We start from the raw sequence: 14,255 nt of genomic DNA on the forward strand, positions 1-14,255 counted from the left end.
TTTATAATACCAGTAAGGAGATGGTGGTGGGCTGGAGAAACCTTTTCATTAAAACCAAATTTAAATCCCCTGAATCTGCCTGCATGCCCTCCAGTGGCTGTAAAACTTTGCCTTACTGGGGGAAGCATCTCTGGAAACAATTGTAAAATGTTAGCAAATCCACCACAGGGATTCCCTCTGCTGTAATTCCATCCTCCACAGAACATATCTGTCTCTGTACACACAAGTCCCAGGACAGCTGCAAAGTCAGGCTAGCGGAAATTAAGTTCACAAATTAAGCTTCTGCAAAAATAGGAGCTGCATTCCAGATCTGAGGTTAATATCCAGAGTAAGGGCTTGGTTCTGACAGAAGCAAAACACCTGCAAATCCCCTTCAGATCAGACTGTATTAAACTGGTCCCTTCTGAGCAGTTTCAGCAAAACCACCTCAAATTTGGTAGGATCAGGAGATCTCACTCTCCTTTTATTCCAAAGATAGAATCTCTAGGACAAGACGAGGCTGGCAGAGGGAAGCTCTCGTGCTACACCAGAAAGTGGAACGGCCAACAAGAAGTATAATACCACAGGCTGCAAGGACAAAACCCTGGTGTTATATTCCATATTTACCAACATGGAATTCATGCTTCAAAATAAAACAGGAAGGAAGATTCCCCCAAAGCACTTAGTCTGGCCGCGACCTCCTTTATTCAGAGGAGGAAATAAAATATCCAGACTAGAAAACTCTTGAGGGCCACCCTGATACTGACCAGAACAACAACTTGCACATGTGACTGGGTGGCCATCTGACATATTTGGGTGCTGTAGCCTGTGCTTTGCTTGGCCTTTTCTCTTTAGCATTGTTTGAAGGTCTGTGAATTGCATCCAGTTGCTAAATGTCTGGAGTGTTGAGGCTGAGAGAACTCAGATAGCAGCCAAAGTTGAGCAGTGTGCCTGCTTCCCAAAGCACACAGCCATTGATAAATTACAGCTCCTGGGGTTTTGCACCTGGTGTGCTTCTACTTCAGGAACAACTTCTCAGCCCCAGCACTGTGCCAGCTTTCCTAATGCCATGGTTTCTTTCTCTGGTGCTATTTTCTGATAAGCAGATCATCTGTTCATGGATAATGGAAGGGCAATTTTAATAGAGGTCTGGAGAAATAAGTATGAAAGATCATTGTGCAGGTGGCTTGGGCAAAAATGGTAATCATCCATGATTTTCATTTGTTGAAACAAAAAAATTTGAAGACATCCACTAATTATCTTTTTCTTCCTTTTAGATCACCAGATTAAAAATTGACAGAAACCCCTTTGCGAAAGGTTTCAGAGATTCTGGGAGGAACAGGTAACAGAAGCTTATTTGTGTTTCCTCACTGATCTCTTCCCTCTGTTCCCTGATGAATTCGTGGGACATGTGTCTGAAGTTTAGCAAAGCATTTTTTTTTAAATTAAAATGAAGAACAAAGATAGGAAAATGGGCGATTGGAGATTGTAAAGCAGACAAATAGGTCACAGTCTAGCACTGCAAAATAATTATTCTTTATTATATGTAGGGCTGGATGAAGGCAGTTTTTTAATTTTATTTTTTACAGGAAATGCCAAAAGTTGGAGTGTAAATGCTTGCTTTATGTTAGAAGAAAAAAAGTTTCTCATAGGTTTGCAGAATAAAAGTACAAAAATGTTCTAGTTTCAAATAGTTTCAGTTTTTTTCCCAGCAATGTCTAATTGTTTCATTTTGACCATGATGTTTGATTTTGTAAAGATTTTTATGGAAGAATTAAGTACAACACCTTAAATATTATTTAGAAGAAATTATATTTTAACAGTACAGTAGATAAATGCAAGCTTCAATCAACCCTCCCTCTTTATGTGAGTAAAAAACATTACAGAGTTATCAAAAAAAACTAAGAAAATCCAAAAAAGTTTCAACTTTTTCTGCCATTCATGAATCCTGCAGCAGAATGTGCAGCAGATGTAAATATTTCAGATCTTAATGATGTGGGTATCATTTAAATCAGTGTGACAAAGGGTTTAAACCTTAATTATACAATTAGACATATATGACTACATTACAAGAAGCCTAGGGTTTTAAAGCAAAGCTCTGAGTGTGCAGACCAGAGTAAAAATCATGTGCATTGCCCTCATTTGCTGTCCCCATGGGCACTGTAATTCAGTTTTAACTTGCATGCTCCTGTTGTGTGTGTTTCCCAGGACTGCTGTCTCCTTCATAGGGAGGTTTGGTCAGGTCAGTGCTCATGAAAGGGCAACTGCCCTGTGTTTTCCACCACTCATTTTAATGCCACACTCTCCATGATCACAAAGAAGACATTTAACTGACCTAGAGACTTCCTAGCTCAGCTCCTCTGCTCTCATCTTACTGAAGCTATGCATAAAGATGTTGCCACTCTCATTTAATCCCCACTGTGAGCATCAGTTCTCCTGGAAGCATATATGACTTTTATTCTCCTCTCCTGCGTGGGGAAAGAAAGCAGTGTGTGTCCTGGGTATGAGATCTTCCCCATGTGCACAGATACAGCTGCACTGGGGGCTGGCTTTGGGAGAGGGATTGATGCAGTTCCAGGTACATGGTGGGCTATATTAATGTGGAAGGCATTAATAAGGTCCTAGCTCAGTGAATTTGGACAGTTTCCTGAAAAGGTTGGGAATTACTGATCTTTGTAGCTCATTGATTTAAGAAAGGGCAGGAAATTGCTACATGGCTGCAGCTGTGGGGAGGGCTCAGTAAGGCTCTCTGCTGATGTAAAGAGGAATTAAAATCTTTAAGGTATTACACATCAAAGGGAGCAGCCTGAGGCTTTAGGAAGAAAAAAACAGGCAAAGGTATTTGCAAGCATATATAGCAGTCAGGCGCCTGCCTCACAAGCAGTGGTCTGGCTGCAGTTGCCCTGCTGCTGTCAGCTAGGGGAGGACACTGATGTTCAGCTGCCTCCTTCCCAGAGGACACAAATGCATAGATACTCACATAGGAGGGAGGAAAGCATTAAGGTCCAAGATGTGTGTGGAAAAGGCTTTCCAAATGGGACTTTTCTTAACTGTGCTGGATGGCTCTTCTTGCCCTTGTGAATTTGTAATCTCATTAGGATTACTGTTTACAACAAAAACAGTTGTGATACTCTGCAACTTCCCATGTCCTTCCCACAGCTTCAGTCAGCTGCAGTGCAGCAGACTGTGGCTGGAGAAGGTCCTGCTGAAAATGTAGATCTCCTTTGCAAAAGAAATAGGGAAATTGGAAGAAGGGCTGTCTGTGAATCAGGCAAGTGAGTAGTATATGTTCAAGAGGTTTTATGTATAAGGTCTTAAAAGAAAGCAAAAACAAACAGGTGTGGCAGCAGCAGGAGACACAGAATTCTGAGGCAGCTGCAGGACATCCTATCCCAGAGACACTGGACACTGAGTCAGAGCCATGGTTAAAACTTGCTGGCAAATGATGGAGGAAAGAACCCCTGTGGGGAAAACAGAGCATGGTGGAAGAAAAGGAACTCTTAAGCCACTTATTTTCTAGGACATCTCCTTTCTCCTCTGTGTTGAGGCTCTTCCATTAAATGGAGATGGATGTTTTTCCTCCGCTTATTTATTGTTACTGTTTCATTGTTGTTGCCTGCCACAGAAATTATGGAGTTGACTGTCATTTTTAAAACTATCTTCTGTTTTAAACTTTTCACTTCCATCAGCTTGCAGCCTTCCCCTTTGCTTCCTTATGACTGTGATCTCTCTCATCAATGCAAGATACTGCTAAAATCCCACTGCTCTGGGGACATCCCATCATGATGTCACTGCTTGTATCCGTATGGGAGAGCAATCTTTTCCCAGATCCTTTCTTGGATCTCTCAGTTCTTTTCGTGAATGTCTCTCTTCATAGCTTAGTTCTTCAGTCTTTGAGCTGGGAGCAGAAGCAGTGAGGTGTTTCAGAGGGAAGGATGGAAACAACTCAGCAGCTGGATGATGTTTTGAAGTCTTTTAGTGCTCAAACCATGTTAAGTAATGGTGTTCAGCAGTCTAGCCATTATCCTTGTTGGATTAGGGAGGTAGCCTGTGTTTGAAGGCCAAGTCCTACCTCTTGCTTATTAGAGATTCCCTCTACCCAATTTTTGGGCCTTCTTCACCTTTTGCAAAAGCATATAAAGCATCTGTAAAAATGCAACACGAGAAGTTCCTGGTGTTGAAAGAGAAGTTTCCTGGTGGTGAAAGGATACCCACATGATATATGAATGAGGCAGGTTATTACTTGGTTCCTTTCCTGAATTTCATGAGATTGAGAAAGCAGAGTTTTTGACATATGGAGCTCAGCTAGCCAAGTGTTTGGGTAGTGAGGGTGCAGGTTTAATGCCACAGAGACTATTTTTGGAGACCAGGCAAAGTTCATCTGACAGTGGGATGCTTGCAGGAGCTCCTCATCCAGGAGGAAGCCAGAAGGGACAACAGTCAGAAAACTCAACAGGGTGATGGAAGAAAGAAACCCTAGGCTGAAGGCAAACAACAGCACTTTGCTTTCAGATGTGGGCAGCTGAGGTGAATAAAAGTTGTTTGTGTTGGAAATGCTCTTTGAGTTTTTGTCTAGGATAACAGAGCCAAGAGGGCACTTGGAGCCAATAGTTTGGCTTCCCCAGCAAACAGTGAAATGATGTCCTGAATCCTAAGTGCAGTGGGAATGTCAAGATCAGCCATATGGGATGGATTATGGAGGTGCACAGATAGCTCATTTCATTTTTCAGACAATGGAACTGTTTCATTTATTGCCTATTATTAAAACTTTATAGCACTAAAAATAAAAGCATGAATGAAAAAGAGAGAGCAAATTTTGGATACCTTTTAAAGGACTGACCTTATTAAAAAATGCTGGCAGTGAGACCTCTTCTGATACTTTGGATTTTTTTACTTCCTTCATAAAGATGGTGTGAGAAGGAAGGGTTTATGGCCTGATAGATAGTTTGAAGTTAATTTTTCAGTGCAGTCCTTTGGAAGAGAAAGTAGATACCACATGGATAATGTTCAGCACACTTGGTATCAGCAACCCTCAGCAAAGGCCCTCCAAATTTCCTGACATTTCAGAAACACTGAAAACAATTATTTTTTTGTCAGCATTTATTATTGTCCCAAAATGTATTCATTGGCCAGGTGGAGATTCTTTTCCTTGTTAGGGGGTGGAACACACACACAGAACAGCACTCCAGTATTTCTGCTGACTAGGAGAGCACACCAATGTCATAAACTGCTATGGAAGAGAAGGTTATTAGAGTTGACAGGGATTAAATTTCTTGATTCCCACCTCATTGCATCAACATTTTCTTTCAAAAACAGGAATACATCACAGACAGAAAAAAGGCTGGGGGTAGGGTTGTGAAATCAGTCACATAAAGGTGGTGTGCATTTTCACCAAGAGCTGTTTTTAGCACAAGTGCATGTTTTCCTCCTGCAAGACTCCATACACAATATGGTAGGTGCCTAGCAGGTTAGCACATGAAGCTGCTGTCTCATGGATCTTGTCTGATGCCTGGGAGGATGTGAAAATTCAGTAAGGATGTGTTCTGCTTGGATGTTATTTCAAAAACACCCACAACATTTTTTCTGCATCAAGAAAAAAAGCCCCAAAAAGCACAAACCAAAGATTAAAAAAACCCCCAAAACAACCACAAACTAATGGGGAAAAAAGGTTGGTCTAGCATATAAGAGCTTAAATTTGTGTGTAGGAGAAGTGGACATAACTTTGAGCTCTGTCACCCACATGCTCAGAGAGGGTGTTTTACACACATGTTCAACATATGTGTACTTCTGGGGAGTAAAGGACTCACATTTGGGGCAGGAAGAGCCAGCTGTGGAGTTTGACATCCATTCTTCAGGTACCTGTGACACCACACTGCCCTCAGTATTGCAGGGCAAGGCCACACTGTTGCTGCCAGCAGTCGCAGTGTGGAAAGGGAAGGGTGACAGGAGTTGTGTTCACAGCAAGGGGGCTGTTGTAGAACTGCTCCCCTGGAGTGGGAAGGGGTGGGTCCCCATTGATGTTGGTATCTTTCCTTTCCCTAACATACAGGGCAGGAATAGAGCAGCTTTACAAGCTGCTCTGGCACTCTCAGTGCTGCCATTTACCCTCTATCTACACTGCCAAGTCCAACTCTTGAAAGCAGTATATTATCCCTGATTTACTGTTTTATTTCTTCTTTTTATTATGTCCTGGCTATTCTCTACTTTTTGTTTTCTTTCAGAAGTACAAATTATATGGTACCTGTGAGAACTGTATTGATACAGGGGGAAGTGGTAGATGGAGAACTAGAAATTTTGAATCGTGAGTCAATTGCTGAGCTGAAAGTGATGTAAGCTCCTGGGAAAGGCAGAGGTAATAGCTTTAACCTGCCTTTAGTGCCTCCATGAGCCACCTCCAATTAGGGACTGGATTTGACTGTAAGGGAGTCATGAGATCAGAGCTAGAAGTCCAGTGCTGGTGCAGAGGAGGGTTGTGTGCATGGGGATCTAATAACTGAGCCAGACTGTGTCCACTGCTTTCTGTGAGTTGGCCTCCCTGCTTCCCCACACGATCCTGTGGCAGACACAGAGCAGCTGGATTAGCACAGCTGGAACTTTCAGTCTGCATTTCTGATATATTACGTGGCTCTAATCAGCAAGGCAGGTTCTTTCAACAGCAGGTCTGGCTGCATTGCAACTTGCTTAGGGAATTTTATGCCTCCTGGATATACAGTACCAGAAAGTCTTCCCTCAGTGTTTGGGCTGGGGATCATTTAATGAGGCTGCAAAAAAGGTACAGTTTTCTTCCCAGCCGTGTGTGCCGAGAGGCAGATGGAGTCTGAACATGTGTGACTTTGACACACAGGGAGCAGAGGAAATCCTGGGGGTGGTACTGGTAGTTGAAGGGCAGTTTTTGCACACTGAGCCCAGCTTAGCAGATGGGTGCAAATTCTGCCCTGCCTTGTTGTCTCTGAGCTCCATGAGCTGGCAGAGGCCACTGTATTAACCAAATAGTTTCGTTGTAATGTGCTCAGCACTAGTGTGAGACTGCTATGCAGAGATGTCTTCTGTTTCTACTTCTAACAGCTTAGCAGCTAATAAACACCATGCAACAACCTCTCTTCTAAACCTCCTCTTAAAATACAGAGTTTGGTTTGCCAACTCCAATGTATTTAAAGCATCCAAGCTTCCGGGGAGACTTTGGAAAGTTAACTGAGTGAGTGGAGGCACGTGCAGAAAGACATTTTCAGAAGCAAAAGGCAGCTCTAGTGTCAGCTCAACATCTGATGAGAGGCTCTGGGGATGTTGTGCCTTTTGCATTGAAAGGGGATATGTTCTCACATTTGATGAAGAATCTCTACTGGTATTCAGTCGGTGCAAGGGCCATAACCTACTGTGGGAAAAGAGGCAGGGGAAGGCGAGGAATGGGGAACAGAGTGCTGTGCAGCTTCCACTGAGGAGAGCTTTTTCTGGGAAGAAACTCCATTGGGTTTGATAATGCACCTTTGTCCTCACTGAGCCTGTGGAACTAAGAGACTTCCAACAGAACTAGCATTTTGTAGTGACAGTAAGAACAAAGCTGAGACCCCAGCCCTTCAAGAAGAAAAATTCTCACTCAAATTTTGGCTTTTTCTCTGTGACATCTCTTTGTGGTGAGTTAGGGACCCAAAGCAGATATACCACCAATCTTTTAGAAAGAACATCTTATGCATTTCTAGTCAAAGTCCAAAACCACGAAGATTCCCTTTTTGATGGCTTCTCCTAACACTTCAGAACAGTGTCCAGAACTGTGAAGTGGCAGGGAAAGGCAATTCACAAAATCTCTCTGATTATATAGTCTGAATCTCAGGCCTCCTTTGTTTGCATGACAGCTTGCATCCACAAAGTGTGGAGGGCCACTCAATAATAAATTGAATATGCTTCGAGGAGCTGACATTCATGTGTTCTCTGCAAAGCAGACAGAAGGCTTTAGATTCTTGCTAGAAAGGAAAGAGGCATTGAGAGACTGTTAAGAGCTTTTGACATCCTGGGCTGGGGAAATTTTATTTTACTCTAGTGGTCAGCACCTGTGCGGGAAGGCTCACTTGAGGAATTCACAGATGCCAAGGTGACCTTTCAGTGGCCACCAGCAGCCTGCCAAGCAAGGTCAGAGCCTTCTTTCCTTAGTGCCTGTACCCCCAGCTGACTGATGTTGCTGTTCTTTCCTTTGCACAGGACGGGGCTGGAGGCCATCATGGAGACCTACGCCTTCTGGAGGCCTCCTGTGCGCACCCTCACCTTTGAAGATTTCACCACCATGCAGAAGCAGCAAGGTGAGAGTACAGAGGGAATGCAAAGAGCTGTAGAAAGAGCAGGAGAAGAGGGCATAAGAGCAGCAATGCACTTTGTTATGTGTCCAGCGACTGGAATGGGGGTGTCACACACATTGTTGAGCTCTTGGCTGAAGTGAGAGGACACAGAGCAAACAGGACAGAGCATGAGGTGCACTGGAACCATGTGAGCTCCCTGGTCTCCCTACAGCTAGAGTCATAAGAGCTAGAAGGAGGAACAGGAAGGATTGCAGGGCTGGGCAAACTAGCCCAAGTACAGGGCATGACTCAAATGTGAAGAGAGCACAGAAAGACTGAGGAAATTCTCAGCCATGTCAGACACGTTGTTCTCCATTTACAGTTTACATTTGCCATTTGGATGCAAACACAACGGGAACAGGGGGTGTCCTCTGGGAGCTTTAGGAGGCCAAGAATGTGTCTCCCTTTGGGGTCATGCTACCTTGATTTCAAAACCCAGTGGCCTTGCTGGAGAGACTTTCTGCTAGTAAGAATCTGGGAGGAATTACTGGATAGGCCAAGTGTTATCCACTTGTTCATGCTGTGTCTTTTCATAGCTTCTGCCCTTTACATATCTCATTTGTTAAGTAGGGCTTTCATCTCTAGTTTCAGGCCATGTTGCTATTTTGCTTTTTGCAGGGATAGGTGTTTCCAATTCACTTTCATGCAGCTATTTCTGGTTAAAAACACAGTGATCACTGAGAAAGAGATATCAGGGCAGCCTGATACTTGTTTTTTATCCCGACGTACATGCAAGAAAAGAAACAATTCAAAATGGTGTTCAAATGTGACACCAGAAAGGTTAAACAATCAAAACCAAATGCCTCTCCCATGTAGCAGATTCTCCAGCCTCTCACATTTGAGCTTGGTATCACCCCCAAAACTTCCCTCCTGGTCTTGAATCTGCCTGGGTACGGTGTGTTCTCCTCCAGAGGCAGAGAAACAGGGGTGGCTGTTGGGGATGCCCAGCACTGAAGCAGAATCAGAAAGGTTTCCAGCACAGGAATCTCTTCTTGCTGACTCTCCCCCATGCCAGTTCTGCATGCAACACCCCAGGGCCCAGGTCACCTGCTGAATCATTCTTCTGATAGCACTGCACAGGAGTAGGGAAGTGCACACTCCAGTCAGCTTTGTTAGATTCCATCTTAGACTGCCCATGCATGGTCTTCACATGACCACCCAACTCTTCTGGAATGGCACAGCATGGGGCAGGAGAGATTTTGCACAGGCTCAGAGGCCTGTGTCGAGGAGCACTTGTGGGGCATGTGGTCAGAGAGGGGTTAAAGCAGGGATTTAGAAATGTTTTCATCACCCACCTAAATAGAAACATAACAGCCTCTCCTCCTGCTCACAGCCACTGAAGCAGCCTCTCTCCAGTGTCTCACCCCTGATTCAGGCTCACCCACCTCCCTCCACTAGGTTATCAGATAACATCCTAGTGGCAAGTCCAGCTATTGCTTACGTGGTAAGGTAATATTAGGAAAGGAAAATATTTAATGTATTTTTAGCTTGTTATAATATAGTTTGGCAGCTGAAAAACCAGGAAGCAAGCCAGTACCATGTAGCCAGCAGGCGCTGCGCAGACCACCACTGCACCAAACAATAAAACCTAGGGCAGCCCTTAACTGAAGCTGTGTTCACAGGCTGATCTCAAAACCTCATAGCACATTACAAAAAAAGGGCTTTGGAGCTCTGCATTTAGCCATGTGAAATGGTCTCAAGATAACAAATCAAAAATATTCCAACCCTCGGAGTGCTCACCTCTCCAGTAGTTGCTGTAACAAGCTGACCCCTGGTCTCAAAAATAGGTGCAAAGCCAAGGTACAAACATGCTCTATTTTAATTTCTGGGAAAGCCCCCAAAGGCCAGGGCAAATATGCTGGCATGGAGCCCTTGGAATTGCTGACAAAAAGTGCTAAGGTGGCTTTAAGGCATGTGTGATTCTTCCCTCCAAATGTGAGACAACCAGGATATATTGTGCCCACACCTCTTTGTCCCCTTGCTTTCAAGCACATGTGAGTGACAGGTGAGTAAATCACTGCTGTTTAAGAGCTGACATCAGCATAGGCTATTGCACCTCAGATCCTTCGAGATTTTATATGGACATGACTTGCCCCAGAGTTTCCTCCTCACCCCCATCTGGAGCTTCAGTGCTCTGAGCTGCATGGTGTTATCCCATACCCTTGTATATTTATGAATTAGAAACTTTCAGGGGGTTATTTTAATAACCTCATACTTTAATTCTAGATCCTGCTGTGTTCTCCAAAGCTAGGTGAATATGTGATATTTCTGAATAAACTTTTGAGGAAATGCAAACTTTCCTTTTATTCCCCGTTTTTTTGGGAAATTGCATGGGGGCTGCAGGAGACTTTGGGGAGAAGATGTATCCACTGGAGCTAAAGAGGAGTGAGTTCTTATTTCAGAGAGACAAGATGAGGGCAGCAAGAGTGGCCACATGCCTAGGATAGATGAGGAGCAAGCCATGGTTGTCCAGCCTGTGAGGAGGAAGAGAATAGATAATAGTACTAAAATAAGATGTAGATTTTTTGCTTTTCTTTTGTCACTTCATAATTTTTTCATGAATAAAAGTGCTATCTGCCATTTCCAAAATGGTGGTGTATAACAAATCCAACTGAATTATTGAGCCAAGTTAAAGATTTGACTGATAAAAATAACTGTAGAGGTGTGATGATTTTTTGGAGAACATTTGATTTATTACCACATGGGCCAGTTTGGAAAAGTTAAAGCATATCCTGAAATGAGTAGCTGACTGATCCCAAAGCTGATAATGACAAACATGTCATCCAATGAGGACAATCCCAGTATTACCCTGCTGAGGCTGGTTCCAGCACTAACTTATCCAGACCTAAATTCAGTTCCTAAGAGGCAAAAATCTCAAAAACACTGCAAAATGGTCATTAATGATGGGGAAAAAGGTTGCAGGGGCAATGGAGATGGCTTGGTAGCCTGGAAGTATGCAAACAAATCATGGCATTTGGTTCAGCCAGACACAACAGCATGTGTCTAGAAAGTTTGCTGGAAAGTGTTGGCACTGACAAGACTTTGGATAAGCCACTGCACAGGCAATGGACTGTGTATGTAATACTGTGAAGGAAACACACAGCTTTTGGTGTAGAAAAAAGAATAGTGGGAAGCAGGGGGAGGCAGTTTCCAAGCTGCAAACTGTCATTACAGTATGGTCTTCTAATGTATGTGCTTTTAAAGGGTGGAAAGAGATTGAAGAGGATTCGGGGAAAAATGTGGAATGGTTTATTGGATGGAGAAGATTCCTGAGAAGGAAAACCTCAGTTTGTTTAGTTAATAAAAAAAAGCTCAAATTCCAATTCTTTATGGCCTCTACTGTCTTGCAGAGAGAATATACGGTAGCTTATTTTCACCCATCCTCGACAGACTTCTGTCTAATTTTCATGTTTTTATGAAAAAACTGTATGAACCGTGCTTCATTCAAGAGACTTTGATTTTTCTGCTCTAACTAAATGTTTATCCCTTTTTGTGGAGTGTTAAGAGCTAAGGAAAAGTTCTCCCTCATCCACCATCTTCATGTATTTAATTGTTTTTATGTCCCTCTTCTGTGCCTCTCAAAGTGAATAGCACCAGTCATTTAATTTCTCTTTTAGTGGGAATTTTTCCAGGTTCTTAATCATTTCTTTAAACACAAGTCTGCACATAGCATTCCAGACGCATCCACATGATACAATTATCTAAAGATACTACAATTTTTTCCACATTATCCTTTCTTCCATTCAACCTACATCCTAGTGCTTTGCTCATTTGTTTGGCCCAAGCTTTGTGTGGAGCAAGGGCCACAGTGACACACCAAAATCGATACTTGGTGTGCTGGATGCAGCTGTTTCATGCAAGGATTGAATAACTTTCTAATCTGCACAATGATAGGTTTCAGCTGCCATGCAAACTGGAGAGTTTGGTGTCTCACCCAGGCGCAGATGCCTGGTGCAGCTGAATCTCGTGGTCCATGAGCTTTAGTGCACACATTGCCAGGGAAGGACAGCACATCAGCAAGTCCCTGCAGGTCTGTGACCTGAGTGGTCACCATGTTTTCCTACCAAGGGAAAGAACACGCTGCCTCTGTTAGTGAAACCCCCTGGCTTGAGGACAAAACCTCTCTTTTGGAGCACATAATCCAAAAGTCCCTGTGGTTTCACAAGAGTGAACACCATGTTGGACACAATCACAAGCAGATCTGCAGCCAGCTTTGAAAGAAAGAAGTTCCCCTCCTGAACAAAACCTTTGCACGAAATGCTCGGAAAATGGCAGTCCAGGAGCAGCTGACCTTCTGGAGAATGATATCACCCACACTGCAGTCTACTTACTACCAGGGAAAAAGGGGATTTGGGATTATTGAATGCACATGGCAGTGAGGTGTGCGGAAAGCCAAGAATCTATTAAAGTCTTTAATTGGGATATATTTTCAAAATTTAGATTGAACCTCATCCAGATTCTCATTATTAAAAATTTGTGGCTCAGTTTCTTGATTTTAAAAGGGACTATTAAAAAAAGAAAGATGTGAAAAAAAAAAGAAACTAAGAGTTCCAGTAACTCTGCATTATGTCACTTTCTGAGAGTAAAAAGAGCTATTGCTGCTCCTATGTTATATCCAGTTTCCCACAGAATATTGTGATCAGAAGATCTCTATCAGTGACTGTAAGTTTTGCAGGGACATAGAGACTAAAAAGGCAGTGGGACAATACTGGAAGAGTATCTAATCCTTCCTACAAAAGTTGATGACTTACCAAGAAGTGAAATCAAAGGTACCCTGGCAGTTGATGAGAAGAAGTGCCTCCTAAGCAGAATTTCAGGACCAATATGAGAGTCACATGATGTGATCTATCACTAGGCTTGCAGCACACAAAAGTTCACCATTAAATTACTGTTCTGACACATGCATAGCAAATCTGCAAGAGTCAAACATCTTAACCTTGACTGGTGAGCTCTCAAAGCAGCTTTCCTTTCATAAGGATTCTTTTCTTGAATAAGTGCTTTTGGTGGGAGCTCCACCAAAGAAGAAATCCAGGAGATTCAACCCTTTCTCCATCAACTTGAACATCTGCATTGATCTTGGACTGGAGACCTGAGGGAAAGAGTCCACCTCTTAGAGAGTCTGCAAAATTAGCAATTATCGTTCTTCAGATTAGCACTGAGACTTGTCTAAAAGGGTACTGGAGGGAAAGAGGGGATGTTCCTTGCTGGTAAAACAGCTGGTGTTATCTCTAGAGCAGCATGCATGTACAAACTGATTGAGTACAGGTCCTACTGTCTCCTTCAGAGAGGAGAACATCTTAACCCTGCAGTCTGTGTCAACAGGGATATGCACAAAAGGCTCCCTCTCCTTGGTGTGGAAGACATTCAACTTCTCATTTACTGCTGGAAAGGAACTATATTTTCTTCTAGTAACGATATTTCCAGACAGACCCTAAGTCTGCACGGTCTATCAGCAGATGTGAGACAGATATCCCAAGTTGAGGTGTTGCTGCTTTTCCAGCTTCTCTGTCTGTAAATGTTACCCTTTCTGGGCAGGCATCACCTCTGTCTTGCCAAAGTTTGTCTATACTGCCTGTTACTTATTCAGTAAAATGGTCTTCACCCATGGGGGTGGTGCTCAGAGAGCTGCCCTAATTGCACCCATAGGAAAACAAAATCCTGAATACACAAATGTGTACTGGTGTCAAGTGGAAGGAAGACTGAGCCCTCCAGAACTTCATCTGAAGGCACCACGGCTGCCTGGAGGCAGAAAGAAGTAAATAACTGTTAAGGACCTTTTGGCTTTATCTGAGATGCTAGATCCCAAAAATAGTGTCTCCCAAAAGAGTGGAGCTGCTTATGCCAAAGGAGGTTTAACCACCTACAAATTTGTCTGGTTGGCCCCTTGCCTCCCAAACGAAGCCATCAGTTCTCTCAGCAATGCCACCAGGATAATCTGGATGCTGCTTC

The 14,255-nt window shown here is 43.3% G+C and overlaps 1 protein-coding gene across 1 annotated transcript in view; it reads left to right on the plus strand.

The window, feature by feature from the left end:
- Window positions 1–14,255, plus strand: part of TBX15 (T-box transcription factor 15) — a 90,160-nt gene that overhangs the window by 66,500 nt on the left and 9,405 nt on the right. Inside the window, exons 6-7 of the mRNA XM_085069694.1 lie at window positions 1,257–1,321; window positions 8,173–8,270. Of these exons, the coding sequence (XP_084925820.1) occupies window positions 1,257–1,321; window positions 8,173–8,270 (163 nt within the window). The remainder of the gene's footprint in view (window positions 1–1,256; window positions 1,322–8,172; window positions 8,271–14,255) is intronic.

This window comes from Lichenostomus cassidix, chromosome 1 (genome assembly GCF_008360975.1).
Source record: "Lichenostomus cassidix isolate B80296 chromosome 1, HeHo_3.0, whole genome shotgun sequence".
In the NCBI taxonomy this organism is placed as follows: domain Eukaryota; kingdom Metazoa; phylum Chordata; class Aves; order Passeriformes; family Meliphagidae; genus Lichenostomus; species Lichenostomus cassidix.